The sequence below is a fragment of the Canariomyces notabilis genome (assembly GCF_033297395.1).
Source record: "Canariomyces notabilis strain CBS 508.74 unplaced genomic scaffold N656scaffold_7, whole genome shotgun sequence".
Taxonomy (NCBI): Eukaryota; Fungi; Ascomycota; class Sordariomycetes; order Sordariales; family Chaetomiaceae; genus Canariomyces; species Canariomyces notabilis.
Window position 1 is genome coordinate 205,798 of NW_027041829.1, and position 26,883 is coordinate 232,680.

General features: G+C 54.9%; 8 protein-coding genes across 8 annotated transcripts; 2 read left to right on the forward strand and 6 right to left on the reverse strand.

Moving 5' to 3' along the window:
- Positions 1 to 1,473: 1,473 nt before the first annotated feature.
- Positions 1,474 to 5,181, forward strand: N656DRAFT_750703 (glutamine-dependent NAD(+) synthetase with GAT domain-containing protein; the record flags this gene model as incomplete). The annotated part of the gene is made up of 22 exons (XM_064812999.1): positions 1,474 to 1,527; positions 1,597 to 1,674; positions 1,768 to 1,942; positions 2,014 to 2,039; positions 2,104 to 2,295; positions 2,350 to 2,382; positions 2,443 to 2,460; positions 2,521 to 2,554; positions 2,613 to 2,686; positions 2,757 to 2,779; positions 2,833 to 2,873; positions 2,979 to 3,271; positions 3,330 to 3,402; positions 3,468 to 3,859; positions 3,941 to 4,031; positions 4,134 to 4,168; positions 4,239 to 4,250; positions 4,308 to 4,424; positions 4,486 to 4,525; positions 4,640 to 4,867; positions 4,924 to 4,971; positions 5,045 to 5,181. The coding sequence occupies 22 exons, from the start codon at positions 1,474 to 1,476 to the stop codon at positions 5,179 to 5,181; spliced, it is 2,214 nt and encodes a 737-aa protein (XP_064671296.1).
- Positions 5,182 to 7,750: 2,569 nt separating this feature from the next.
- On the reverse strand, positions 7,751 to 12,883 carry N656DRAFT_750708 (kinesin-domain-containing protein). Its single transcript, XM_064813000.1, has 6 exons — positions 12,515 to 12,883; positions 12,354 to 12,412; positions 12,192 to 12,301; positions 10,801 to 12,135; positions 9,884 to 10,128; positions 7,751 to 9,805 (listed from the first exon to the last, which is right to left on the reverse strand). The coding sequence occupies exons 1-6, from the start codon at positions 12,726 to 12,728 to the stop codon at positions 8,073 to 8,075; spliced, it is 3,696 nt and encodes a 1,231-aa protein (XP_064671297.1). The 5' UTR covers positions 12,729 to 12,883; the 3' UTR covers positions 7,751 to 8,072.
- Positions 12,884 to 13,003: 120 nt separating this feature from the next.
- On the reverse strand, positions 13,004 to 14,537 carry N656DRAFT_777728 (heme oxygenase-like protein). Its single transcript, XM_064814874.1, has one exon. It carries the CDS (start codon positions 14,145 to 14,147, stop codon positions 13,137 to 13,139), a length of 1,011 nt encoding a protein of 336 aa, XP_064671298.1. The 5' UTR covers positions 14,148 to 14,537; the 3' UTR covers positions 13,004 to 13,136.
- Positions 14,538 to 15,410: 873 nt separating this feature from the next.
- N656DRAFT_706804 (uncharacterized protein) lies at positions 15,411 to 17,066 on the reverse strand (the record flags this gene model as incomplete). The annotated part of the gene is made up of 4 exons (XM_064811381.1): positions 15,411 to 15,683; positions 15,736 to 15,777; positions 15,836 to 16,618; positions 16,692 to 17,066. 4 exons carry the CDS (start codon positions 17,064 to 17,066, stop codon positions 15,411 to 15,413), a joined length of 1,473 nt encoding a protein of 490 aa, XP_064671299.1.
- A 1,033-nt stretch (positions 17,067 to 18,099) lies between these two features.
- N656DRAFT_707176 (uncharacterized protein) lies at positions 18,100 to 19,033 on the reverse strand (the record flags this gene model as incomplete). The annotated part of the gene is made up of 6 exons (XM_064811408.1): positions 18,100 to 18,209; positions 18,262 to 18,364; positions 18,420 to 18,644; positions 18,712 to 18,807; positions 18,888 to 18,941; positions 19,004 to 19,033. 6 exons carry the CDS (start codon positions 19,031 to 19,033, stop codon positions 18,100 to 18,102), a joined length of 618 nt encoding a protein of 205 aa, XP_064671300.1.
- A 440-nt stretch (positions 19,034 to 19,473) lies between these two features.
- Positions 19,474 to 21,572, forward strand: N656DRAFT_777732 (uncharacterized protein). The gene has a single exon (XM_064814875.1). It carries the CDS (start codon positions 19,791 to 19,793, stop codon positions 21,270 to 21,272), a length of 1,482 nt encoding a protein of 493 aa, XP_064671301.1. The 5' UTR covers positions 19,474 to 19,790; the 3' UTR covers positions 21,273 to 21,572.
- On the reverse strand, positions 21,343 to 23,864 carry N656DRAFT_777733 (nucleoside phosphatase GDA1/CD39). The gene is made up of 3 exons (XM_064814876.1): positions 23,299 to 23,864; positions 21,861 to 23,232; positions 21,343 to 21,800 (listed from the first exon to the last, which is right to left on the reverse strand). Exons 1-3 carry the CDS (start codon positions 23,528 to 23,530, stop codon positions 21,743 to 21,745), a joined length of 1,662 nt encoding a protein of 553 aa, XP_064671302.1. The 5' UTR covers positions 23,531 to 23,864; the 3' UTR covers positions 21,343 to 21,742.
- A 489-nt stretch (positions 23,865 to 24,353) lies between these two features.
- On the reverse strand, positions 24,354 to 26,817 carry N656DRAFT_750729 (WD40 repeat-like protein; the record flags this gene model as incomplete). The annotated part of the gene is made up of 2 exons (XM_064813001.1): positions 25,891 to 26,817; positions 24,354 to 25,834 (listed from the first exon to the last, which is right to left on the reverse strand). The coding sequence occupies exons 1-2, from the start codon at positions 26,615 to 26,617 to the stop codon at positions 24,354 to 24,356; spliced, it is 2,208 nt and encodes a 735-aa protein (XP_064671303.1). The 5' UTR covers positions 26,618 to 26,817.
- Between the last annotated feature and the right edge of the window lie 66 nt (positions 26,818 to 26,883).

Below are 26,883 nucleotides of genomic sequence, written 5' to 3' on the forward strand. Positions count from 1 at the left end.
GAAACAGAATGAGGGGCAGGAACCATCAGCAGCGGGGAGGACCATGCCCGAATGGGCGTCTCTCGGGCCTTGCACTACCCGTTGGCTGGAGTTCGTATGCACTTAACGGGCCAACTCTAAAGAGTTGGGCACAGAATCCAGGGACGGCTCAAAAACCAGGGACACATCAGGATTTGGTGCATTTTGTATACAAAAATGTTAGCTAGCAACACTAGCAAACCTGTAGCTTAACAACTGTTGTACTTCCTAGAAAACGAATATGACCGTTCATCCGCTTTGAAGAGGAGATTCAAATGATACCTATTATAGTAGGTTGCATCCTATTCCTCTTGAGTTCTTGGTGAAAGTTACCGAATCTTGGTGCGAGTCCGGTTGTTCTCGCGACTTCGAGATGCAGGTAAGAACACAAGATTGCAGCAACTTTCACCAAGAACTCTAGAGCAATAGGATGCAACCTACTAAAGTAGGTATCATTCGAGTCGTCTCTTCGAGGGAGATATAATGGTCATGCCCGTTTTCTTGAAAGTGCAGTATTTCCCGAGATTCGGGCATGCGACTGCTGGATGTGTTAGTGATTGTAGTGGAACGCCATATATTGCGCTAACTGTCCCTCGTTTTTGAGCCGTCCCTGAATTCTGTGCCCAACTCTTTAGAGTTGGCCCGTTAAGTGCATACGAACTCCAGCCAACGGGTAGAAAGCCACAGCGCTATTATTACATACAGTATCTTGGATGTGAAATTGAGTTTTTAGATCAATGACTGAGACATTGGGACGCAGTGTAGACGGGAAGTGGTCCACGGTTCGGCGACCCAGGAATGACCTTACAAGGCAAAGTGTTGGCACACTTGCGGCCCATGGAGGACAATCGGATATGAAGGGACGCATGCCGTCGGCTGGCCTGTGGCCGCGGCAGCCCGAACAGCTGAAACAGCGACCGGCTCGTTTCCAACCTGGTCCCACTTTCCTGTTCCAATTTGAGAGTTCCATGAAACCGCCGGCTAAGTGTGGGGCCTCCGGTGCCGCTCCGTGCGCTTTTCTTCGGAATAACGAACGGGAGGAATACGGCAATCTCGATACTTCGTCCATACGAAATATGGTTTGCACAAAACAAGTTCGCAGGTGGAAAGCCGGCATATGCAGGTAAATCCGTGAAGTTAGATGTCACTGTAAGCAAACATGAGTACAGTACTGCGTAGTTAAACAGCGCCCGTTATGAGCATTTAACATGCTCTTCAAGTTGCTGCCAGTGCGAGAACACGGTATCTTTGTAGCCCTGTCCACCGTCCCGTCTCCGGCTTAGCGCCGAGTTAACCGAGAAGGTGCGAGAGACGGCAATTGGTTTACGAAGTACGATATCATCATCTTCAGTCACGTTTCCAACCACCCTCAACAAGTGAACTCCAATGCAGCATCCGGCATTCTAGGCATCTCCTGTCACTGCATTGCACTCCCAGTTGTCTAAGCTTGTCAGAATGGGCCATCTTGTGACGGTCGCGACCTGCGCTCTAAATCAATGGGTGCTTGACGTAAGTGACAGAAAGAGAAGAAGCACGGTTTAGGCACTCGGCCATGGCTTATCGGCATCTCAATTGCAGTGGGAAGGGAATCTTGGCCGGATTATCGAGAGCATCCATCAGGCAAAGGCAGCGGGTGCCCGCCTCCGAGTCGGTCCTGTAAGATCAAAAAGCCAGCACCAGCATGATGATGATGGTGTACCACTCCGAGGGCAGACAGTTCTGACCATCTGACCTTCTTTCCCGGGTAAGGAACTGGAAATCTGCGGATACTCGAGTCTGGACCATTTTCACGAGCTCGATGTCTACACACACAGTCTGGAGATGCTTCGCCGGCTTCTGCTGGACAAGAGCACCCATGGCATTCTTCTCGACATTGGCCTGCCCATCCTGCACCGGAACCTGAGATACAACTGCCGCGTCATCTGTAAGCATCTGGCCCGACTTGCCGGTCATCCTCGCCCGCCAGTCTAAGTGCCACTAATTACATACATGCAGGCCTTGATGGGAAGATCCTCTTGATTGTAGGTTTAGCAGTTGCCCTGGCAGCCCTTTCCGTGGCCAAGGACTAACGGTCCCGCGTAATAGAGGCCCAAAATGTGGCTCGCCAACGACGGCAACTACCGAGAAATGAGGCACTTCACCCCTTGGATGCGCCCCAGAGAGACCGAGCTTTTCCATCTGCCCAAGATGCTGGCCGAAGTGCAGGGCGAGACGCACGTCCTGTTTGGAGACGCCGTTATTTCCACCCCTGAGACTGCCTTTGGCGCGGAAACATGCGTGAGTCGTGTGATACGTGAGGCTGCTGCTGGCTTTGCTGCTTACTGCTAGCAGGAAGAGCTGTTCACTCCTAAGGCGCCGCATATTGTACGCGCCCCTGATCCTCGCCACCATGAAGACATAGACTGACCAGTGCGGCCTGAATAGGACATGGCCCTGGATGGTGTAGGCACTGCCTGACTCAGGACAGATTGGACGTTCAACGCCATATTGACTCTTAGATAGGTCGAGATCATAACGAATTCCAGCGGGAGCCACTGTAGGCACCCCTCAGGCCGCCTTCGAGGGGAAGCGACAAGCTGACATTGGGATTGCAGTTACCTTGAGAAAACTGGACACCCGGCTCCAGTTAATCACTGAGGCTACTCGGAAGTCGGGTGGTGTCTACCTCGTATGTCTCACAGGGGGAAGGTGGGCCAGCTGCACATTGACGAACTAACAATGCATTCTGCAATACTTAGTACGCCAATCAGCAAGGCTGCGAGTATGTTGCCATTATTTCACCCACCTCTCAAGGCAGTTTGCTAAGAATTTCAGCGGCGAGCGTCTATACTTCGATGGCTGCGCCATGATCATAGGTTCGTTGCAGGCTTCTCAGCGAGTACATTGGATGCTGAGCTAATCACCTCCTAGTGAACGGCGACATTGGTACGCAAATTTCAAACCCCGAGCGGATCCCCCAGGGCACTCTAACCGCGTTGCAGTCGCCCAAGGCTCTCAGTTCAGTCTCAACGACGTCGAGGTCGTCACCGCCACGGTCGACCTGGAGGAAGTGAGGGCGTACAGAGCATCCATCTCGCGCGGTCTTCAAGCCGCGACATCGAATGCCAAATATCAACGGATACAAACCCCATTCGAGCTCAGCTCTGAGGATGACGATGCCGACATTGAGAAAAGGCCTACTCTGCCGATTCAGCCCAGATTCCACCCGGTCGAGGAGGAAATCGCCCTTTGCGGCGGCTGTTACCTCTGGGATGTAAGTGCTCTTCTGGACATATTTTCCCTCGCTGAGGCTGACCTTCATCCCTCTACAGTACCTTCGCAGATCCGGTGCGGCGGGCTATCTAGTGCCCCTGAGCGGCGGCATCGACTCGTGCGCCACAGCAGGTAAAGCCCCGTTCTTGTTTGGCGTGCCGGTTTGCCCACGACCCAGTCACCAACACTTCATTCAGTAATCGTCTATTCGATGTGCCGCATTGTCATGCAGGCCGTCGAGGCAGGAAACGCCCAAGTGATCGACGACGTCAAGCGTATCGCCAAATACGGTGAAGAAGGGGCTCTTCCGAAAACGCCGCAAGAGCTCTGTAACCAGGTCTTCACGACCCTGTACATGGGCATGAAGAAGCAAAGCTCGCGCGAGACGCGCCAGCGCGCCCGCGACCTCTCAGACGCTATCGGCAGCTACCATGTGAACCTAGACATCGACGACGTGTACGAGGCGCAGAAAAAGCTGGTGGTGGCCACGACGGGCTTCGATCCCAAGTTCAAGGTTGAAGGCGGGACCGTGCAGGAGAATCTCACGTTGCAGTGTTTGCAGGCAAGGATAAGGATGGTGACGGCCTATGTGCGTTGTGGATTCTCTTCTCCTTTCCCCCTCTGTTGTTGACATGGATGGTGTGTTGACACATTGTGCGCCTTATTGCAGGAGTTTGGCCAGATACTCCCGACAGCTCGCAACAGACCTGGGGGCGGAAGCTTATTAGTACTGGGTAGTGCCAATGTTGGCGAGGTAAAGTGTCGCGCAGCGTCGTTCTGTTTCTGCAACTAACTTTGAACACAGAGTACGTCTCGCACAACCCCGTGACGAACCTTAGTAGCGATGCTCATGCTGTATTCAGGTCTGCGTGGCTACTTGACCAAGTATGACTGCTCGGTGAGTCGCAGACCACCCCAGGCCTCTCAAATCGCAGCTGACATGTTTCTATTTCTCGCCTCCCTTGTAGAGCGCGGATATCGTGAGTGGGCAAATAATCAAGCTATACTCAGCGAGGAGCTCATGCATTCTGTGCTAGAATCCCATCGGCTCTATTGACAAGGACGACCTGAAGCGATTCATCAGGTGGGCCGAGAAGAACTTTGACTTGCCTTGTCTTCACGGGTTCTTGACCGCCGTTCCTACCGCTGAGCTGGTAAGGGACCTCCATCGAACATAGTACTTCCGATTCTGACCCCCTCTAACCCTACTTGTAGGAGCCAATCACTCAAGATTATGTTCAGAGTGACGAAGCAGGTACGCAGCCCCATGACGATCCCTGTAAGAATGCAGTCGCTAATTCTTCGACAGATATGGTTCGTGATAGCTCAGCGCGAAACAAAAATCGCTGAGTGATACAGGCTCCGAGAGTGTCGCTTGATGCTAACTTGTTACACAAGGGCATGACGTACCAGGAGCTGACCATATTTGGTCGGCTGCGCAAGCTCAACAAGCTTGGTCCGTTTGCCATGTTCCAGCGGCTGGTGCATGACTGGAGCATCGACCGTGAGCGTACAGCGGATGACGATGCGCCCTATTACACGCCGGCACAGGTTGCCGAGAAAGTCAAGCGGTTCTTCCACTACTACGCCATTAACCGTACGTCTAGCCTACAGTCAAGCGAAAGAGAGACGGCTTTGCTGATGGCGATACAGGGCACAAAATGACAACTTTGACACCGGCTCTGCACTGCAATGACTACTGTAAGCGAACGGCGATGAGACATCAAACACCTTTATCCGTGAACATGTACTGAAACCGCTTCCACTTCTGCAGCGCCGGACGACAACCGTTTTGACCTCCGACCGTTTCTGTACCCGCCCTTCTGGAAGAGCTGGAGCTTCAAGAGGATCGACATGGAGCTTGAGAGGATTGAGAAGAAGCGGGCGGGCAAGCAGACGGTAGACCGCTGAGGCTGCAAGGTTGGCGGAATCTCGGACACCACTGCACCTACAAGTCCCTTCAACCGGTTGGCGCGCTCTGTACCGGGTAGGTAGGCTGGTAGGTATTTTTACGTCGGCTGGCAATGCTTCGGCAGGGGCTGAGGCAGTATGTAACGTTAGTGCAGTCAGGCGTTGCGCTTCTTCCAGGCTAACGTTACGAAGTCCAAGCGCAATAGCAGTGCGCAACTACACATTGTGACTGTGCTCTACGGAGAACGGTTAAGTGACCTTACCCAGCGCAGATGTACTAGTAGTACGTGGTGTGGCTCCAGCTTTTACATAAGCCACAGACGTCCAGCGGACTACATGTAAACATGGACCGTATAGGCTGTAGGTTGAGAACTGAGCTGCGGCCTCGTGAGATTTCCAACTTGCTGAATGGGTCTCCCTCCATAAGTCTTGTATGCCCATCATGCTCTTCTAACCATGTATCTTCCTTCTCGCAGTGAGCTCTGCGTGAAAGGTTGCCCTAGCCTTTGGGGTAGATAGTAGCCGGGCTTTTGATGTCCGTAGATCTTGAATTCAAGCATGATGATGGTAAGGGGGCCGGAGCTACCAACGAGGGCAGACTGTGTACTGTAGATAACCTTGTTTGGGAAGTTGGGGTGATGTTGGGATCAGGAAGGCGAACTGGTCCGGCATCCAGGGACCAGAACCTCTACTGAATGCGCCAGGGGCTGGTTGAGCTGCTTTCCCTTTTGGTCCAAATGGAGAGATGTTTGTCGATAATCCGCAGTTTCCAGGTTTAGAACGTTGAGAAACAACCGGCTAAGCCTTCCTTCCAGCCAAGAACGAAGAACGCCATAGAAAGGTAGGTGCTACCTACTACAAGTGCCTGGTGCAACAGTACGAGTGACTGCCGTCTCGCGATTGTCGACCGCTTGAGGGATTTCAATTTTTGCCTGCGCTTGTGACCCCGTTATGCTCAGTTTCGCGTCATCATCGTCTTCTCTGCCGCATCAAGGATCTAGCGGGACAGTAGAGCAAGGAACGGCTTCGGAATCCAAAGAGCTTCAGAAACTGCGGAAGGGCATTTTCGAGACCGAGGTGCACTTTATGCCCTTATTACTCAATTTTGGGGACACCTTGACAGTTCAGCAGAACAGAGCGAATATTCAGGGACGCCGTCTCTTTCTGCTTCTTCCGATGGGCTGCCCAACCCATAGCCTGCCTGAACACCAACAGCCGAATTCAGATAAGTGTATCCGCTGAGGAAGCCTTGTTTTCTTTCCACCCTCAAATGCTCGTGAGCTCAAACGCTCGACCTTTTGTCTCGGCTTCCGGGGATAGGGGACACATTGCTACATGATGGACACCAAGTTCCAAACCAGCCAGGTACGAAGCATCCAGAGAAAACTGCTCCATCATCAATACAGCATAGGCCACAGCTGGAGCTTTGGCAACTGGCAAGACCTATTTCCTCGACGAAACCTGCCAGCTGACTCTGCAACAGTCCGTCCTGATTCCGAGTCCGCACAGAACGTCCATGACCGTCCGGCATCGCGTACGGAAAGGCGTACTAAACGCAGCCACAGCGCTTTGACTGAGCAGAAACGGGCGACATGTTTTCCACATCCCAGCCATCTTCAGCGAGCCCTAGTCGAAGTTTCGATGTTTACCTCGCCAATGTAAACATCAGCCTCTTCCTATAAGAAAGCATTCGCTGTTCTGGTTCTGAACAACCGCTCGAAGTCTCTCAGATGGGCTGTTCCGCCCTGCCAGAGAAACCTCCCAGCTAGGCTGTTCCCCTACCCGTCTAAGACGGCATTTCTGTCATTTAAACGTCGGGGCTATTGCGGCAATCTGTTCGCCGACGACATCACCAATCAACATGGAGTCGTCTTCTGCTGGATCCCCGTCCTGGAACCCTCTCCGGGGGGTCAAGATTCGAATCACGAGACCCCGACCAAAAATCATCGTCATACGACCTCCGGTATCCGGCAGCACCGCTGGTACGGTCTCAACTGCCGCTGGCGCTGGCGCTGGCGCTGGCACTGGCGCTCCCTCCGGCTCCCGTAACCCGCTTCTGGGCACGAGGATCAAGATCGTTCAACCGAAGCCGAGGATCACGATTATTAAGCCGAGATCCCAGGTTATCCGTCCTGTCATACATGCCGCACCAGCACCTGTTGCTGGGGGAATCCAGGCGGCTCGGCGTTCAGCGCTTCCTCTTCCTCTCCGTCGGTCCGCCCGTTTACAAAACCGCCGGGCGGCCCGAGGTATTTCGAAGAAGCCGAGCGGGTACGACAAGCGGGCCTAGTTCTCCAGAGATTTCGTGACTGAAGTTTGACATCTTGCGTCACAAATCACAATATCAACGGTCTGTGGCATATAACTGGCGGAGAAAAGCACAGAAAAACATGTCCGATCTTCGAACCTCCCATCTTTTTGTGGAATCTTCAGTTTGGAGTTTTCATTAATGGCAGCTTGGAACAGCGAAGCAAACATAGGAGAAACATAATAGTTAATACTCGATACTGGCTGGGCTGGTGTCGGTCACTCGCTACTTATTTACCTCCTGTGGCTACTGGCGGGGTCACAACAATCAAATAGGTCTTTAATCAACCCGCCATTCATTCTACGCACTCTAACTCCAACAGCTCGGTCAACTGAGCCATGCGGCCCGAACATTGATATCTGAGCGTCCAACTGCCTAGTACTTAAGTGCCTATCATCTAATGACATTTCGCCCTAAAGACTCGCAATCCCGAACTCCATACAGTACAGTAATGCACGAAAGAAACTTGCTCGCTAAGTCCCATCAATCGTAACGTAGGAAATCTGCCGTAGTCATTGAAAAGTCCCTGTCTCCAGCCTGGCTCGTGCACCACGTTGTCACGGTGCGGTCCCTGTTCGTCATGTCAAATAATATTTGACCGATTCCCCAGCGGCCGCCTCCGACTCAGCTCATTCAGGAAGCGCATCTTGTCGTCCCCAATCTTTCGTCGGAACATGTTGAGGTCGCGAAGGAGGCCCTGCATGTGGTCATGCATGTCGTCGGCGTGGCGTTCGTATCCCTGCTCCGTCTCCGTCTCGGCCCCGCCAGACGCATACCCATCGTCATGCTCATTATTCTGCTCGTGGTTTTCTTTATCATCGTCGTAATACGCTTCATCATTGCCATCATCATCACCATCACCATGCCTCCTTTCCTTGCCCCCCGCAGCACCTTCATCATCATCATTAGCACCAGCAGCAGCAGTATGGGTCTCCCGCACCACGACCTCAGGAATAGGATTCCGCAGGCTCTCGAGGGCCAGCTTCAGATGCAGCCGCAGCGCCTCGTTCTCGGTCTGCAAACTACGGATCTTGCCCTCGGCCACGAGGCTGCGCTCCTCCATGAGCTGCTGCAGTCCGCGCACGCGGGCCTGGTACTCCTCGAGCTTCTCCTCGGCCTCGCGCGCGTCCTTTTCGCGCCGCCGCGAGTCGCCCACGACGAGCTGCAGCGCGCGGATCTCGTCGGCCATGGCCGCGATCTGCGCGTCGCGCTCCGCCGTGCTGATGCTGTCGACCTGGTTGACCACGGCGCGCGTGCGGATCCGTTTCGCCTGGTCCGCGTAGCGTAGTGTGGACAGGGTTTCCTCGTAGTCCGAGGGGGAGATGCACGCGATCATGGCTGTTTTGGAGTTGCCGCCGAGAGAGTCCTTGAGGAGCCAGGTGAGGATGGAGTCGCGGTAGGGGACGATGGAGGATATGGATTTGGAGCGGTGGTGGTGCGAGTGGTGGTTTTGTTTCTTGGGATCGGCCAGCGCGGCGATGACCCGCCCCAGCGTCGTGAGCGACTTGTTGATGTTGCTGCCCTCGCGCAGGCGCTGGCCCGTGGCTTCGGTCGCCTTGGCCCGCTCGCTGCCGGCCAGGTCGACCAGGCGGATGCGGCTGCTGCGCTCCGTCGTCTCGTCCGTCTCGAGGTCGTGGTGGATCTGCTTGAGCATGATGGTGAAGACGGCGTGGCTGCGGCTGCTCGTGTCGTTCATCTTGGTGCTGGCCGTGGTCCGGTTGTTGTCCCCGATGCGCATGTACCGGAGGATCTCGTTCAGGCTGCGGACGGGGACTTCGGTCAGATCCTTGACGTACGGTCCCTCGGTCGGCGACTCGCGGATCTTGAGGTAGTAGGGCGGTTGGTGCGGGACCACGGGGACCAGCAAGTCGCGGACGTGCTCGTTGTAGACTTCAAAGTAGGAGACGCGGACGTTGTAGCTGATGTTGGGCGTCTCGTCCTGGGCTGCCGCAATGCGCTCGAAGAGGTCCTCGCAGGTCCGCGGGATCAGGCCCGGTTGGTCTGGGGTGCCCATCATGGTGTACGACTTGCCCGAGCCGGTCTGGCCGTAGGCAAAGATGCATGTGTGGTATCCCTCAAAGTTGTGGTCGAGAAACTCCTCCCCCAAGCTGTCGTAGACGTCTTCCTGCGTTGCGTAGTGCTCGTCTTGCGGATCATGGCTCCAGAAGCTCTTGTCAAAAGTGAACGACTTCTCCTCCATGACTTTGCGAGACCGTGCCCGCGCGTTGGCAGGGTCGGAGTCGTTGGGGACTCTGAGCGTGGTCCGCTGCGTGACCGGGTCCATGTCGATGAGGCATTCTGCATTTCGTTCAATTTCTGCGACACATCCATGTCAGTGATAAGGTGTGCTCTCAACGACATATTTTTTGTATGGAATTGAACTGAGTTGGTTACCCCTCGGCAGAAACGCCCTCACCCTCACCACAACCCTCACATTTCCTCCCGGGTCCACCCTAGCATGAGGCGGAACAGTGCCATCGCGAGATCGCAGCGACGGTGTGCTCGCGCACGAGCGAACACTGCGCTGCGCGACTTCGAGGTGGCCTGCAGAGTCCGGCATCAGTCGCGGGTCGAGAGAAATTCCAATCAACGTTTCATTGATGTCGGCGACAACGTCTCGGAAGCGCCGCTCGAGGTTGCTGTACATTTAATACCCGGACGCGTTCTGGCGTGGCATGCTGGCTTTGGGTTGGTCAAGTGGGTTCCGCCTGCGATGTTTACAAAGTCCCAGGGGCGTTGCAGTTGCCGGGGTGAGCAGTTGCATCCGTTGGTTGGTGGGCTGCAGGTGAATGGCGGGAAGCGACAGCGCTAAAGCTTGGCAGTCGGCTTAGCTCGAGTTCAAAGGAGTTCTGTGGATCCTCTGATGCGCTGGCAGCTGCAAAGGTTTGATGAACCGTACCTAAACAGCAACAATTTATTACACACTGGTTTCGGTACGAAGTAGATTTGCGAGTGTTGAAATCGTCTGGATTCCTGTTATCCGCTGGTGAGTTCGGATGAAATCCCATCCTGTTAGTATTCCGGACTCGGTATGTTTCCTGGACCGCAACCGCTATGGTCTCTACCCCGAAATTTCGAAGATGAAAGATTCGGTCTCATCAAGCTACCGAGATGCTTGGTCCGTGGAGGACTGACTGACCAAAGCAATGAGGAGGTCTAATAAAGCATCCAACACTCCAAGTTTCAACCGCGCCTTGATCTATGCGAAGACAAGTCCTCTACAAAATAGCGCCCAAACGCCCATCGCTTAGCCATCAACGGAGTACAGTACACATAACCGTCAAGCCCGCATGAGACCCTTTCCCAGCAACTCCTCCCCAACCTCTTTCAGCAACCTCATATTTGGAAATTGCTTCTCCTTCGCAAGTACCACGTCACCGGCGTCCATGGCCCTCAGCAGATCTGCCAGCTCTCCTTCCAGCGGCAACCTGTACGCCAAGTAGCCCAGCGCAAGCACCATCCCCTCCAAAGCCTCGGCAGACTCTTCCTCCTGAGCGATGGCCTCGAGCACCGACGCAGCCACCTCGACCTGGTCGGCCTCGGGCAGCACATCGCCCGGCCCGTCCCGCCTCTTGGTGCTATTTGCCAGAGCGACGTTGAACAACAGGCTCGCCGCCGCGACGCGCACGTTGCTGTGGCTCTCGTCGAGGAAGCTCGATGAAATCAGACGTGTGACGCAGCCTCGCAACCGCTCGTGGCCGAGGATTTGGTCCGGGTAGAGCGGGCTTGAGAACAGGTTGCACGCCATTTGCAGCGTGACGAGCCGCAGCGCGTACGGGCAGGCGCTGGCGAGTCTGTCATTGACGTGCTCGAGCACAGCGATCACGGTGCGGTGGTCCGCCTCTTCGGCCAGGTAGCCGCTGAAGCGCGGGTCGATGAGCGAGCAGCGCAGGAGGTCGACGATGGTGAAGAGGAGGTCTGTTGGTAGACGCTCGAGGAACTGGCGTACGACGGAAGTGAACGACGCGATGTCGGGAAGCGTTGCTTCGGCTGGTCCGGAGGCCGAGCGCTCTTGGATGAAGTGCTTGACGTCTTGGATTGCTGGGTCTGCGGCAGTGGGCCCCATTTTGGCGAGGACTTTCTCGAGGGGTGGGATCTTGGAAAAAATGACGGGTTCGGCGCCCGGTTTCATAAGCGTCGGTAGGTTGAGGGCTTCGTGAGCGTGGGGTGGCCACGCCATCTGGATCAAAAGTCGCACGTTGCCTTGCAGGGCACTTGGGTCAGCACCGCTCCAGCGGTTCTCTTGCTGGCCCTTCAGAAATGTAATGAACGTCGGAGTGGCAGAGACGGAGTACCGGCTGCCTACTCCAAGTGCCTGTGAGACATCGACCTTGATCAAAACACCCTTACTACCCACTTCAGCGGCTAACTCATCGTACAGGGGATACAGAGTCTTGCATGGGGGGCAGGTCGCAGATGTGAAGAAGACCACGGCACATGAATTGCGGTATCTTTCTAACAGGTGGTCAAGCTGTGCCAGAGTCGAAACCTCCTGGACTTTGGCCACAGGATGATGGACCTGCGATTTTGGCTTCACGGAACTGCCAGGGTTTTGCTGCTGGATACCCAGGATGCCGCCGCCTCGCTTGTTGGCATTGATCTGCTGACTGAGGGCCGGCATGAGCATTTGGCCGAAAGGGGAGTCTCTATGCACGTGTCAGCAGCGCTCTGACGATGCGGTAATGGTGCAGCGTAAACATACAGCACCGCCTGTGGCATGTTGGTGATGTGGGCAGGAATCCCCTTGCCCAAAAGAAACATGGCAAGATCGTTGGAGAAATTGTTGCAGTTGTGTCTAAACAGATCGTATGCCTGCCAATCGTAAGCTGCCTGATTCCGAGGAAGTCGATCTCGGCCAACTCACCTCAACCGTGTATATCTCCCTCAGTGAGTCAAGGTACTCCTCGATCACGTCCATGGGTACTAATGCAACTGGGTCAGCAAAGCACACAGCGTACGCATGACTTGGAACCAGAGTAGAGTGTGTAAGAGAGGGTTAGGTATTGTACAATGTACAGTACATACATTCAGTCTTCCCGAGATGCAACCGCTGCATGGGCTGGCCAAGATGCGAAGATCCGGGCCTGATGGCGACGATGTTGCCGTCGTAGACGTATTCTAGCCCGTTCAACTCTATCGATGTGTGGTAAACCGCGTCAAGCTGGAACCCGAGCAGGCCCATCGACATTTGGCGGGCCAAGCCCTGAGAGAGATCGTAGACCAGAAGATGGACATCCATTATACTGATATACTCCGACAAGGGTCCCGTAGTCCAACTGGCTCACAGTTAATTAAACTGCAGATCTACAAAAAACACAAATAGTAAACGTTACTCGAAATCACACTTTATAGATTCTAGCCTTCTACCGAGGCAGCAGTGTTGACGACGCGAGGCGAATCGCTGTGTCAGCTTTTGGAAGCTGGAACCGGCTACCTAGAGATGTTGGAATTTAGACCCACTTCTGTACCTGCCTAGTAGTTGGCTCCTTAACCTTTTACTGCTATATTTCCGCAGCAAGGTTGTTAGCTCGGAACTGGTACCTCAAACAGGCTGAGCCGAATATCTGGAACTGAGCATTGCCTGCGGCCTTCTTCATTCTTATAAAAAGTTCCATGTTAATGCTATCTATGCTAATGCTGGGAATGCTCAGAACCTCAAGATGCCATCAAGATCATCAACAAGGTCGTTCATGGACCCAAAGATGCGCACTGCCTCCTGGATAATCTGGTCCTTCTCTGTCGGCGTGAGGACACGCTCGCACTCTCTCACACGCGCCTTGAATTCAGTCTTGAGATCTTCCCCATCTTCGGGCGTCGCAAAGCGGAAGAACTCAAGGGGTGCAGTGGCCCGCTTCTCAGAAGCGGCATCTCTGCCTGCTGTTGCCGGCTCGGATTCCAACTTGGCATATTTACCGCATTGGTCGAGGAGTTTCTGGACGGGGACGGGCTCGACGCATACCCGGCTACAGGGCTGCACCGGGTCGGACGGCGCGCCCCAGAAGCCCGGCCCTGCCGCTTCCAGAGCAGCTCGGATGAAGCGGCCGCCCGAAAAGAGAGCCATGTAGAATATCCACGCGTACGCGACCAAGACGTGCGGGTGGTTTGTGATGGATTCCTGCAGGTGCGGGATAAACTCGGCAAGGACGCCGGTCTGGGACACGGCTCCGGATACCTTATCGAGAGTGTCGACTGACCACCCGGTTATGGAGAGGATGTCAAGACAGAGGCTTTCGGAGCGCATGAGGAGTGGAAGGCGCAGTTTGCTGAGGACATCATGGACTCGCCCACCGCCAGTGCTGGATGTCGTTCGTGTGTGAGACTCGTCGGACTTCTTGGCTTTGGGGTAGCATGACCCCTTATCGTTGATGTGCTGATGCCCTTCAAGAATATCATTCCACAGTGACTCGAATTCTAGGTATAATTGCAAGATGTGGATCATTCCAGAGACATAGACCGAAGGGTTGCCGGCGTGGGGAGGCAATGCGAAGGGAAGAAACTGCAGAATCTTCCTGTTCAGTCTCGAATGGGCAACCCGAGTGGCAACGTTGATGCTATCCCCTAGTCCACGGGTCTCCGGCGCAGGGGGTGGTGTACCCTCTAGGGAATCCACGGCAGGTTGCCTCTTTGCCGAGCTCCATGAAGAAAATGGCCACGGCATAATGGCAGGAAATCGTGGAAAGAAACCGTGTGGGCTGGGCTGAGCGTGGTTTGAGACCTGGTAGGCTCGGTAGGGTAAGCAATGGGCGATACACTATCTTGGTGTTGCGCAACTATGATCCTCTGTTATCAGAACCGTCCGGTTTAAGAATGTAGAAGGCTCTCTAGTCTAAAAGCCGGATATTTCCATTCCTCGAGCGAGGCGAACTGCTGATTTATTGAGATTGGCACCTGTGACTATGAGAGGGCATAGAGGATAAAGAAGCTTAGGAACAAAATGGTGTATTGAAGTCGGAGAAGTGAACAGCCTACCGTAGGTAGTTCCATGTGGGGTCCATTGTCAAAAGTCGCAGATGGCCTGTTTTTATGATGCAAGTCGTGGGAGACAATGAGATCCATGAACAGATATGTTCAAGTCTGGAAACTTGTTTAGCAGGAATTGAGAAGGAGGACCCGTGCACTGCAGAACTGCAGTGGAACTGTATTTCCCTTATTGAGCTGCCGCTGGGCAGTGGGCAGTGGCTCTTGTTCCTCCTAAAACAACCAAGGTACATACAATAAAATCACCCGCCTCTCCTCTTGCCTTTTTCAGACTCCAAAGGCACCAGTATGGCTTGCGTCAGACCTCCTGAGGACTGTCACGTCGGCGTGAAGTTTATACAACTCGTGGAACGAGCTTGCTGTCTTGTTTCTGGACCATGTTAGCCCGTGAGCCGCCAAAGTGCTGCCTTGTGTCCACAACGTGACCATAACAGAGCACGGGGCGTGTAGTGCTGCACTTGCATCTGTCTAAGCCGCAGGGCCCTGACCGAAGATAGGTAGCTCCATTTGCTACATTATCATTATTGCGGGAGTGTAATGAAACGAATGTGCCTATGAAAATCAGACTCCATGTGAATTGGCAAGGTTAAAAAAGGTAGCAGATGTGGCGCTCGATATAAGTCACGATGTTGTGCAGCCGTGACCAAAGCGCCACTATAAAGACACTCTGCCTGTTTAGGTATCATCTAGCCTCCATCTCCTGCATGTCATATTTGACAAAGCTGTGTGTAATTGGCCTGTGTTCGCCCTGCAGAACATTGCCCAGGTGACGAGGAGCCGGTCAAGGGGTAAGGCAGGTAAGGCAAGAAGCCAAACACCAAAAGAAGCGCTGTATCAACAAATGCTGTATCCAAGAACTCCGTCTACATATGCTAGACCCGCAACTCACACAGATTCCTTGCCTGGCCACGTCCCAACCTGCTTTGCCAAACAAAATAAGGGGCTATACTACTGACCCTCCGGTGTCCCCGGGGAGGCGATCTTTGTTGTTGTGGTCGCCTTCCTTGCTTTCGTGATTGATGAAAAGGAATGATATAAATACGATGCCCGCTCCCACCCAGTATACCCAGCTCGAATATTGTGAGTATTGGATCATCTCACCGATGAGCGACAGGGGTATGTTCAGAGAAAGCCCAACGGTAACAACAAGGGGTGTCGTGAGGAGCATAGCATATGCCCAGAGGATGTCACTGAGGAAGGAGGACGCCGAATTCACCTGCAAGACACGTTAGAGCCTCCCTCCTCGTCTGTCATGCAGCCGGTCTTACCAGAATGATGGCCCATATCTTCCCTGTCGGTGGCAGTTGGAACTGTACGATTCCACGTCAGCAACAGATCGACGCGCCGCTGGCCTATGCAAGAACTCACTGGCTCGATGCCCGTAAAATGTAGGATGAAGAAGCCCGGCCAGAGAAATAGCACGTTGAACAGCCCCACGAGCCCGAAGAATAGCGGCATATCCACCCTATCCTCGTTCCCCACTCTCCTCTTCATGACTGTCACGTAAATGCCGTAGATAATGGCACTGACGAATGCCATGGAGTCTCCAATGGCAATCTGCGCCGTCGACTTGTGCGGGAAGTTGCCACGGTTATCGTCGCTCGCTCCGGACAGGTCGACCGACGAAATCAGTATGACCCCTGCCAGCGACGCCAGCACCCCGATAAGCTTGCGCACCGTAAAGCCCTCGACCTTGGTAATAGCGCAGAATATCAGCGTCCATATGCTGCTAGTCGAAGTCAAAATCGTAACGCTTCCCACGCTCGTGTACTCGAGGCATGCCGACGCGAAGTAGTTGGCCGCAAACCACAGCATCGAGAACTCGAGACTCAGCCGTGCCGTTTCCCCCACGCTAAGCTTCTCCTCCTTGCCCGAGGGCGAGTCCAGCGCGTCCAGGCTCCCCTGATCATCAACCAGCAGCCTCTCCCCAGCGTCATCCTCAACCCCAGCTTGGTCGTCCTCCTGAGACTTGAGCGGGGTCATCCCAAGCCGGCGTTCCCGCCACATTGCCAGCGCAGCAGTCATCAAGGAATCCACCCCGTTCTTCATAATGTATCGTATTGTAATCGGAATGAGCGAGATGGCGAAACATGACGTATTTATATATACGAGGAAGAACGGCTTGCTGTATGTGCCGTCGGAGAAGATATCCTGTTTGCAACGCGCATCGGTCAATCAGTCAGGCGCACGCACGAGCTCATAATCACTGGTGTTTGGCACTCACGCTAGCCAGGAAATTCGACAAGGTCCATAAGCACACCACGACAAGCAGCAGCGCGATTCCCAGCGTGCGCCGCGCAATCCCACCCAAACCTAGCTTTGCTCTCATGCCTCCCGAAGAAGTGCCTGCTGTTCTCGAATCATAAGTCCTTGCTGAAGACGAAGGAGACCGCGAGGTCCGCTCCGCCGCCGCCACCGCCGTCGCCAGGAGCCCCGTCCCGGAGTGCGACCTGCGCATAGAGGACGAGGACGGGTGGTCGGCGTGTGAAGTGTGATGGCCGTGGTTCTCGTGGGTATGGTCGTAATCTGTATCGACTGCTGGCCCTGTAGCACGGTCCGGCGCTAACTCGCCCGGCAGAAGCGGCTCCCTGGGCAACATTTTTGAACTTTGTATGACGGTCACACTCCGCCGCCGCCTCAGTTTCGATTCAAGGTCGAGGAATTTTAGAATCGAGCAAGATTTGGGAATGCGCCGTGTAGGTCACTTCAATCTGAGATTCTGTTACTCAACCACAGGAAGAAAGAAACGGTGCAGGCCCGGCAAAGGAATAGACCAGAGTACGCATTTGAGACGCCTCTCCTGGTACAGAGTCGGCTCGGCTACAGACTGGGTTCCGAACGCTGGTTCCGACGGGTGGTCTGGAAGTGAATAAGGAAAGGAGAGGGAAGCAGTTAGCCTGTTAAACGACCGAGCGAGTGACGCGAATATAATAACCACAGCTGCAAAAGAGAGGCCTTTTGCAGTGTGTCGGGTCTTGGAAATTGGCGGTTGGCAGTTGGTGATCGGGCTTTGCTGAAGCTCCCGTCGTTTGACGCCGTTCTGACGGGACCAACAACTTCGTGTTCCCCCTGGCTGCACCCGATGCCTAAGGATAAGGGTTAGGGTTATATATGCTCAAGTCAGTACGGAGGGCCAGCGACGCTTCCGGCCTGAGTGCTGTGTAAATGTGTAGACAATCTTACTTTCATCTTATTCTTGACGCAGTCTGCCAGGAGGTTGTTGCAACGTCTCTAATTCCGGTACAGAACATTGCATGATTCCGGAGGATATGGTTGCCGGCTATCGCCCAGGGTAGGATCTTCCAGGAGTCCTAAGGCGGCGAGGGCTCTGGTGAATTCCTTGTCCCTTGTAAGGTATGTCTTGAGTTCTTGGTATGTGATCCTCGAACCGAGAAAGTGTTTTTAACTCTCTATTGGGAATTGCAGGTTCAACTGTATGTCGATTACGAGGTACACCGACGCACTTCTATGACGGACTCTCAGCAGGAATCCTGTTGCCTCCCAGCGCTCAAACGACAAGCCCCAGGACTCCAACTCTGATGAAAACAACAAGCTCCCAGACAACCCGGCGTGATATCATACAAAGCAGGAATCACAAGCCAACCCAAATCAATCTAGCGGTGGCTCCTAATTCAGCATGCGCATCCGTCCCTCTCGTTCTCGATATGGATGTTGATGGGATCCTGAAAGTCGCCGCTGAACTCTTCAGATTCCTCCTGAAGCAGTGCGTTTCTCGCAATGACTGCGGGGGGTCAGCATGCAAAGGAAAGGCGATTTAGAATGACAGCACTAACCTTCAAAAGCCTGCTCAACGTTGATCGCCTCCTTTGCGCTTGTCTCGAAGTACGGGATGCCCCCTTTTGACTGGCAAAAGGTCATGGCCCGCTTGGTCGAGATCTAGTGATGGGTCAGTCAGTCATTGGCATATAACCACACCCCGGCGCCAACATACCACTCTCTTGCTCTCCTCGACATCGATCTTGTTCCCAAGCACCACAAACGGGAAATTATCCGGGTCTCGTGGCGAGGCTTGGATCAGAAACTCGTCCCTCCAGCTGTCCAGCGCATCAAAGCTCTTGGAATTGTTGACGTCAAACACTAGGACGCAGCAGTCGGCGCCACGGTAGAAAGCCACACCTAGCGACTGGAATCGTTCTTGTCCCGCTGTGTCCCAAAGCTGTGATCCATGAACCATGTTTTAGCACGCCTCCCTTGAGAGACGAGGATTGGGAGGGCTTTCGCACCTGCATGGTCACCTGGCGATCGTCCACTAGCACTTCCCGCGTCAGGAAATCGGCTCCGATTGTGGCCTTGTAGCTGGCGCTGAACTTCTTGTTGACCTGCAAGTCGACCCAGGTCAGCAGGTGCGCTGTTGTATGCGCTATTTGATCCTTCGGTTACGAGCGTAGGGATGCCGTACATATTGGTTCATTAGACTCGTCTTGCCGACACCGCTGTCACCCAAGATGATAACCTGAATCCCAACCATTAGCAGTCCGATAAGGAAGGCCGATATCAGCGTTGGTGCCTGCAAACCTTCAGTAAGACCTTCTTCCTGGAAGCCATGGTTGTCGGCTTGGGGAAGCGTTGATGACGTAGAGAAGGCGTGCAGGTAACACTTGACCGGGGCTACCGTTATACCGATGCTCTAGGATCTCGTTATCTCAAAATATATGAGAAAGCTGTCGCTGAGTAAGCACGGTTAAGGAGTGGCTGGCGTAAGGCGCACGATTCTTCAGGTCGTCGTTGTACTAGACAGCTGGAGCAATGAGGGTTTGCAACAGCGATAAATGAACGAGGTTGTTGTTCGGGCCCAAGGTTGGAGGAGTGACGAGATGGAGCCAGCGATAGCTCGCTGCAGCGGAGCAACAAGGCAGCATGGATGCGACAGGACCAATCACAGTTCCCATTGCGTGTTGGTCGGTGGTCCACTCTGGAAGCCATGCAGTCTTGGCCCGCCACCCCACATCCCTACGTATCCTTGTGGGTCGCTTCAGCTAGGTGAGCTCGAGGTGAGTATCGGGGTGCCTCACCTTAACACCTCAAAGCATTCGTGTGATCGTGTCCGTTCCTCGTGACAAGTCAACCGCCTTCAAGACAGGCCTCTACAGGCGCAATATTTTGAAAGTTGGGAAAGCTGGAGCAAAGAAATGGAGCGGGTATGCCAACCACGAATACACTTAAAATGATAAGTCGTAAGGTGGAAAGGGAAGGAAAGGTCGGATTCGCTTCATCGACTACTCAATTACCAGTCATCGTCTTGTCGCTCACAGTCTTTCGAAGGGTTGGCTGAGAATGTTCGAGACCAGTATCAGCTTTAGGAATGGCAGATGAGCAGCTCCTGGACAGGATCCAGGGTCTAAGCGACCTCGAACTGGCAGCTCTGCTCTGCCTTGTGGCTCGCGAACACTGCCTCATCAGCACAGAACCCGACAGTGTTGACGAGCTTGCTGAGGAATTGCGCCTGGTCGCCTCCAAGACCTTCAACCTCAGCTCCGCCATCGTCAGCTGCCACGCTCACACAACCCTTGACGAGTTCGCAACTGCCCTGCTGGTGAATCCTCCCTCCCGAGCACCGTCGTCGCCAGCCGATACACGCTCTGCGTCCCCCTACCATTTGCGGCATGACCAAACCCAATTCACGACGGCGAGGGCCTCATCCTCGGTCGGATCCTCCTTTCCGTTCCCGCGAGCTCCGCGCACAGCTCCGGTCTCGCTATCCCCTCGCATTGGCGAAGCGATAAGCCCATCGTCGCCCGCACTTGGCGCTGGCTCCGGTAACTCGCAGGCCTCACAAGCAGCACAACAACCACGAATTGCCAACGTCGTCCTGGCAAAGGATCTCAACAAGGCCCCTCGCGCCGTCCAGATCCAAGCACTTGAGCTACTTCGCACGCGACGCATCTTCACGCGCACCAACGTCCAGGCCGCTCCAAAGCAATTCCTTTTCATCGCTCTTGTAGGCGCCGGGAGTGGTGGAGAGGCGCGGGTAACGCCGCACCTGAACGACTTCTTCTACCTCGCTCATTGGCATGATCCAGAGGAGGATGGGTTCCCGTACTTGGACGAGGAGTTCCGACAAGGACCAAGACATGGCGACTTTGATGACGATGACGCATCGACAACCTCGAACAGCAGCGTGATCAAACGGGGCTCCTCGTCTCTCGGAGCGGTAGGATTAGGGGTAGGACTCGCCGATAAGAGGCTGCCGCTTAGCGACAACAGCAACATCAACATCAACAACAGCAGCAGCAGTAGTCCCAGCAGCAACAGCAACAGCAACAGCAACAGCAACAGCATACCCATGCCCACTGCCTTTCCACACCAGTACCAACACCAACACCAATACTCCCACCGAGCCCCAACAGCATCCATAACAGAAGCACCCCAGCCGCAAGACCCTCCCTTAATCACAGAAAGCGACATATCCCTCCTAGCCCAGCTAAGCCAGCAAGCGCACGTCGACGTGGACGTGACGCGCTACCAGATGAACCTGGTCTGTTTTCTGCGCATGCACCGCGCCGTGGCGGGCGGCGTCTCGCCCGCCGCGACCAAGCACCTCGAGAGGCTCTCGCGGAGCCTCGCGCCGCTGCACGGGCTCGACTACGTCACCCCGTCCCTGGTGGCGCTGGCGGCCAAGAAGGTCTACCTCCACCGGCTACAGCTGGTGCCCGTGTCGGCGCCCGAGCGGGAGCGGAGCGTGCAATGGGGCAGCGACCCGGCCGCCGTCGCGGCGCTGCTCGAGGGCGTGGGGCCCGAGGACGTGATTGAGGAGGTGCTTGGCATGGTTGAGGTGCCCGGCTGACTGTGCATGGAGGATTCCGGTGGGGTTATCAAGGAGGACCGTTTGGGAAGGGAATCTCTATAAGGAAGAATCTTTTCGGACGCGAATAGATTAAGTAGCCTGTCGTCTCATCAAGCAGGCAAGAATAATAAAGAATAAGACATAGAGCCAGGATGGTAGTACGGTACATACAATGTCCCTGATTCCGGTTTCTAAGGTATTAGTGCCTGTCCTACGTAATATCATATAGTGCTCTGCTTTCCTCTCCTCCCATTTTTCGTTCATGACGGGACTGGGAACAGTCCCTGTTACCGCATAAAGTCCCCATCTATAAACATTTCGGTAGTGCCTGGCTTCGATACCCCCTGGTAAACGCCGATATAAGCAGAAATTCGCGGTCCTTTGGCCCAGCCGACCCCGGCAGATGCATTATTATAACAGCTAACGCTGAGTGATATTCCTGAATGATTGCTTATTTCCTCTTCCTTCCTTTAGTGCAGCTCGGTAATCTTGCATTGCCAGCCCGACCTCTTAGATAGCAACGGCAAGCTGTATGCAATGGTTAGCACCTGGTCCGCAACATACCCAAACAGAATAATAGGAACTCACCTAGCCCCCAAGCACCAGCCGAGCTCATTCCCCTTGATCTTCTTGGCGATCCTCACCTCACGGTCAAGCGGCATCTCATAGCCGGTGTGGGTAAGCGCAAGCATGAAATTCAGATCCAGGCAGTGCTCAGGCCTGCCGCGTAACTCCTCAAGCGCCCCGGGGACGCTTGTGAAGACATCCCAGGACGACTCGCCGCCGCACACGCGCTTAGCGAGGTCGGCCAGCTCGCGGAGCGTGAATGAGTCGGGCATGCCCAACGGGTTGGTTCGGTCGTAAAAGTACGAGAGGAAATAAATGTCCTCTTTGGAAAACGTCTTCGCGATAGATGGCTGGTGCACGCCGTTGAAGGAGCACGGCGCGAGCTTGCACTCGGCATCCTTTTTGAGGATGCGCTCCGCGAGCCTGCGGCATTGCGCGGGTGCAGGAGACGCTGGGCCCGTCATGTTGAGGTTTTCAAGTTTGCTGCCAAGAGGATGGTTGTCAGGCAGAGTGACATTGATAAGCTTGGACATGCCGGATGCGAAGCAGGGGTTGATGATGGGCTTTTCCAGCCAAGAACGGTCGTCCTTGTGCGCCTCGTAGACGTCGTTGACGAGGGTGGAAAATATGGTATCCCGTGCAGCCATAAGGCCATAGTGCAAATGAGAGTGCTGGTAGAGGCTAAACTTGCGTCCGCCGAAGTCAAGTTCGTACTTGTGGTCGCCCTCGGCCAGCTTCTCGGGCATGCCGCCGGAGGTGAGGCCCTCAAAGTTGGGCTGGAAGACAATTTGCGTCGAGCCGCCACCAAGATCAAACACGGCTGCCGTCTCGCTGCGGTCAGGCCCGCCAATCTTGCCTAGCAGGTAATTGGTTGTAATCCACGCGTAGACGCCCTCATCGGAACCGTCCATGATGTCCACGCCATGGTCCTCCTTGGATACGACGGGAAAGGGGTAGTTGTGCTCGAGGCGGTCTCTGACGGCGTCCAAAATCTTCTGGCTCTTCTCCGGGCCCACCAGACGCAGACCAGCAGTGGCCTTGACGGCGATGGGGCTGCAAGGCTTCAACTTATCTGGAACGACCCCGAGAGCCGCATCGAGGAGAGGATCCAAGCTCTTAGCGGCCGCCTCCGGATCATCCTTGTATCGACTCAAGCCGCTGCTCCCGCCTTCGATCTTTTCGGTCATCTTGAATAGGACCTCGCCCTCGAGCTCGGGCGCTGCCCCGCAATTGTTGAACTTGTAGACATGGATGCGCGACCCAGTGCTGCCGGCGTCAATCATGAGGACATATTGCACGATCGGCTTGTCCTTTGAATAGGACTTTGTGCATCTCTCAGTGCCGTAGGACGAATCCGACGGTGTCTGACCTTGACCCGACGAACCTGATGATACTAGGCAGAAATCGTGGTGAGTAAGAGTCCAGAGAGGCTCCAATTTATTTTGGACTGGAAGCATACCTCCACCATAGAGATCCACCCCGGCCGGCGAAAAGTAAAAGAACAAAACGAACACGACAAAAAGTATGGCGCCAGTCTTGATGTAGCGGGCGCGCTGCGACTGCGTCACCCAAGCAGATTGCATCTTCATCAGCAAGGTTGGCTCCCGGTTGGTGTCGCTGTAGCGATCAGGCTTCTCGTGGGGATCGTAGGCAATGTGCTTTGTCGGCAGCGATACCGACGTGCGTCGCATAGGGACAGGACGAGTTCGAAAGCCCGAGGTGGCGGCGTGGAGGACTCGGGACTGGAGGGTCGCAGAAAAAGGGGAAATGGTGTTACAAGACCAGTCCACACATGCCTGCCGAGAGTGGCAATCGATCAATCAAAAAGGGCGAGTAAACGAGGGACAAGAAAGAGAGTCAGCAGCAAAATCACGGAATTGCACGAAGGAATTGCTGTCGCCGGCTGCTCTTCCAGGACGATTGGGGACGATGTCGGGGAGTAGAAATGGAGATTTTGGTGTTCTGGTCCGAAATGGGCCTTGGGCTGGTATCGGTCAAGAGCGGCGACGCAGGTGATAGGAGAGCCCTGCTAGCGTGGCGCGGCCTAGCAAGTGAAAGTCTAGCCCTGCGGCCTCGTAACTTCAACAAACTTGATTTCAACCTCTACGACTACGACCATTAAGTGAGTCCAATGAGTTCGGATTATTGATCAAACTTCGTTGCCTTACGTACAAGACAGAAGCACCAGTCATATCATTCCTTAACATCATTGCCCCTTGGAAACCTACCTACCTACATACTAGTAGCATGAGAACTTTTGCTCTGGTCATTCTTAGCGCGGGTTACCCAGGCATACTCGCCGTGTATCAATAAAGAGTGAATACCTTCAGAACAGTACCTAGTCTTCCTTTTACACCAGTACTCTTTGTTGCACGCTAAACTACTCCAACAAAATCCGATGCTAGTATACTCAAACACAGTGACCTTGCACCATCCCATCTAGTAAGGTATGCAGCAACCCCTATTCCCACAACTGCGAAGCGCCTACTCCTGACACCATAACACAACAACTCCCTAGCAGTCATCCCTATCCCCGTCCCAAGCATCCCCGACATCAGCCCATCCCCGTCCCCACCGCCTCCCCTCGGCCTCACCACCGAGCCTCAAGTCCGCGGCCGCCTCTCGGTCCTCGGACCAGCACCGGACGAGGTAGTCATCCCCAACCGTAATCAGCTTGCCGTCGCTCGTCCATGCTACGGCGCCAACCTCCTTGCCGTGGCCGCGCACCAGGGGCGTGCCGCGCCGCGCGAGGGGCACGTTGAGATCCGCCTGTCGCGCCGCAAAGATGCCCCCAAAGCCGCCGCTATTTGAGCGGGCCAGGGATGGCGGTGGCGCGGCCGGCGGGACATGGGTGGCGGTGGTATCGGTTGGTGCGCCGACGTAGTATGTTTCCTGCGCCTCTGATGATCTTGCTACTGCCCAGGCGTCTCGTAGGTAGCGTTCGTCGGTGGGGAACAGGACGGCGCAGCCGTCGCCGCTGCCGACGGCGAGCAGCTCGGAGCGGCCATCGGCGCACGGCCGGATGCTGGCCTTAACGTAGAACGACGTGGCGTGGAAGAGCGGGTGACGGAAGCCGTATAGGGGACCGAGCCCCTCGTGCGCCGTACCGTGGGGGTGGTGGCGCCTTCGTGGCGGATCGGCGCCGGCCCTCGCAGGGGTCAGCTCGCTCGCGTGCCCGAGCACCAGGTGCGCGGTGCTATAGGCATACACGGTGTTGTCTTTACAAAGCGCATACAAGCGCGCACCGTCGCCACCCAACGTCATCGAGCAGATACCAAACGGTCGGAAAGCGACATGGCTTGCGGGCGGCGCTGTAAATGATATTGGCGTACTGGTCTTGTGGTGTCGGCTCGTGTGCACGGCGCGGATGTCCCAGAGTTTTATACTTGCGTCGGCTTCGCACGCGGTCAGGAGGAGGTGCTCCCGGCCCGGGGGGAGGAATTGGACGGCGGTTACCGAGACTTCGCCGATGCGGCCTGGCACTTCCCCCATACGGGCAACGTCAGCGGATGTGGTGGCCAACTGGCTTCTGGTCTGCCGCAATGCCCGAGCATGTGCGTCATAGATGCTGTTGACGACGCAACCGGGGCTCGTGGGCTTCGGAAGGCGGTGGTGTAGACCTGCTTCGGAGACGATGGGCATTATATCTTGAACAGGTCCGCCGCGGCAACGCAGGTCCCAGATCTGCACACTGCCATCGCGTCCGGAAGTTGCGAGGACACAGCCTGAGCCGCGTCCAGGTTGGAACCGAACCTGCTTCAGGGATGCCGTGTGGTGACCGAGAATTGAGATGGGTTTCTGTGTCATCATATCAATCACCCTGCCGGTCTGATCTCCCGATGCAGTGGCTAGCAAATAGTCGTGGTCAGAGAAGGCTAGATCAATAATGGCATTGCCATGGGCCTGGAATGACAGGTGGATCTTGGAAAAATCCCGGCTGGAGTCGAGCAGTCGTACATAGCCTTCTTCGTCACCAACCGCGACTAGGCTGTTTTCTAAGAAGAGTTAGTGTGCTGAACTATAGATAGCCTTGCCTAATCCGACCACTTACTGTGACAGGTCGCTGTACAGAAGGGTATGGCACGAGGAGCACCATCATGGCCGGATGAAAAATGCACATCTTCGGGTCGGCTGTAGAAGTCGGCCGTCTCAATCCTCCAGTCCGAAACAGGACACGCCATCCTGCCCGTCATCCTCTGGACAAGCTGACCGCCCAGTCCTCGAGAGTGAAGCGGCACCGGCCTCTTAGAGGTCGGTGTGGCTTGTCCAGCCTCCTCCTCATCCTCGTCGGACAGCCCATCATGCCCGGAAGTTTCTTCTTGAAGAAGCCGTCGGGATTCCAGGGAGTGAATGGGACTCCGCAATGCCGGGCTCAGCTCCGTAGTTGAGAGTACAGCAGGTGATGACTTTAACGGCGACGGCAGATGGCACGACTGCTGCTTCTCGGGAGTATGGTGGAGCTTGCGGCGCTTTCCTTGGTGGTCATCTTGTTGAAGACGTGGCAAGCCATTGGGGGTTTGCTCCTCCGAGATGGGCCTCAGTGGGCTTGAGGGAGTTTGGCAGCGGTTGAGGGCTGGAGCAGTGAGGTCGCGGAGGGCCTTTCGGACAGCACTTGGCTTCGACGACACACGCGATCGGGGCGTGAAGAACCTCTCGAACTTCCTAGGTGTTATCGAAGGATTTCTTCGCTCCTTGCGTCTGGGGGGTGAAGACAGCAAATCGTTGGTGAGAATCGCAGATCTCCTGGCCGAGGTGGGTGAAGGTGTCTTCTCTGACATGATCAACGGGGTAGAGTGAGGTATCCTATTATTTATTAGGGTATTCTTGTATAATGGAGTCGACAGCCCTCTCTTTGCAGCAACAATGATATTCTACCATGTACAGGCGGCAACCATGCTTGGATTCGCGAAGTCCGTCTGTTGAAAAGAGAGAACCGGAACCCATGCGCTGCGTGCCCGCCGCCGTCGATGCACTAAAGGGAGCTACGCCAGCAGAACGCGGTCCGCGGTGTGTACATGGAATGACGCGCTGACGAGGGATCGAT

Bases quoted from the DNA above. Each gene is read 5' to 3' on its own strand.
- N656DRAFT_750708 (XM_064813000.1), bottom strand. From the start codon at position 12,728: ATGGATGTCCATCTTCTGGTCTACGATCTCTCTCAGGGCTTGGCCCGC. The intron at 12,413-12,514 runs GTATGTACTGTA...CAGTTGCATTAG, and splicing joins GCATCTCGGGAAGACTGAAT to TACCCATGGACGTGATCGAG. The intron at 9,806-9,883 runs GTAACCAACTCA...GATGTGTCGCAG, and splicing joins GAGGGCGTTTCTGCCGAGGG to AAATTGAACGAAATGCAGAA.
- N656DRAFT_777728 (XM_064814874.1), bottom strand. From the start codon at position 14,147: ATGCCGTGGCCATTTTCTTCATGGAGCTCGGCAAAGAGGCAACCTGCC.
- N656DRAFT_777732 (XM_064814875.1), top strand. From the start codon at position 19,791: ATGGCAGATGAGCAGCTCCTGGACAGGATCCAGGGTCTAAGCGACCTC.
- N656DRAFT_777733 (XM_064814876.1), bottom strand. From the start codon at position 23,530: ATGCGACGCACGTCGGTATCGCTGCCGACAAAGCACATTGCCTACGAT. The intron at 23,233-23,298 runs GTATGCTTCCAG...ATTTCTGCCTAG, and splicing joins GGTGGATCTCTATGGTGGAG to TATCATCAGGTTCGTCGGGT. The intron at 21,801-21,860 runs GTGAGTTCCTAT...CATTGCATACAG, and splicing joins GGCTGGTGCTTGGGGGCTAG to CTTGCCGTTGCTATCTAAGA.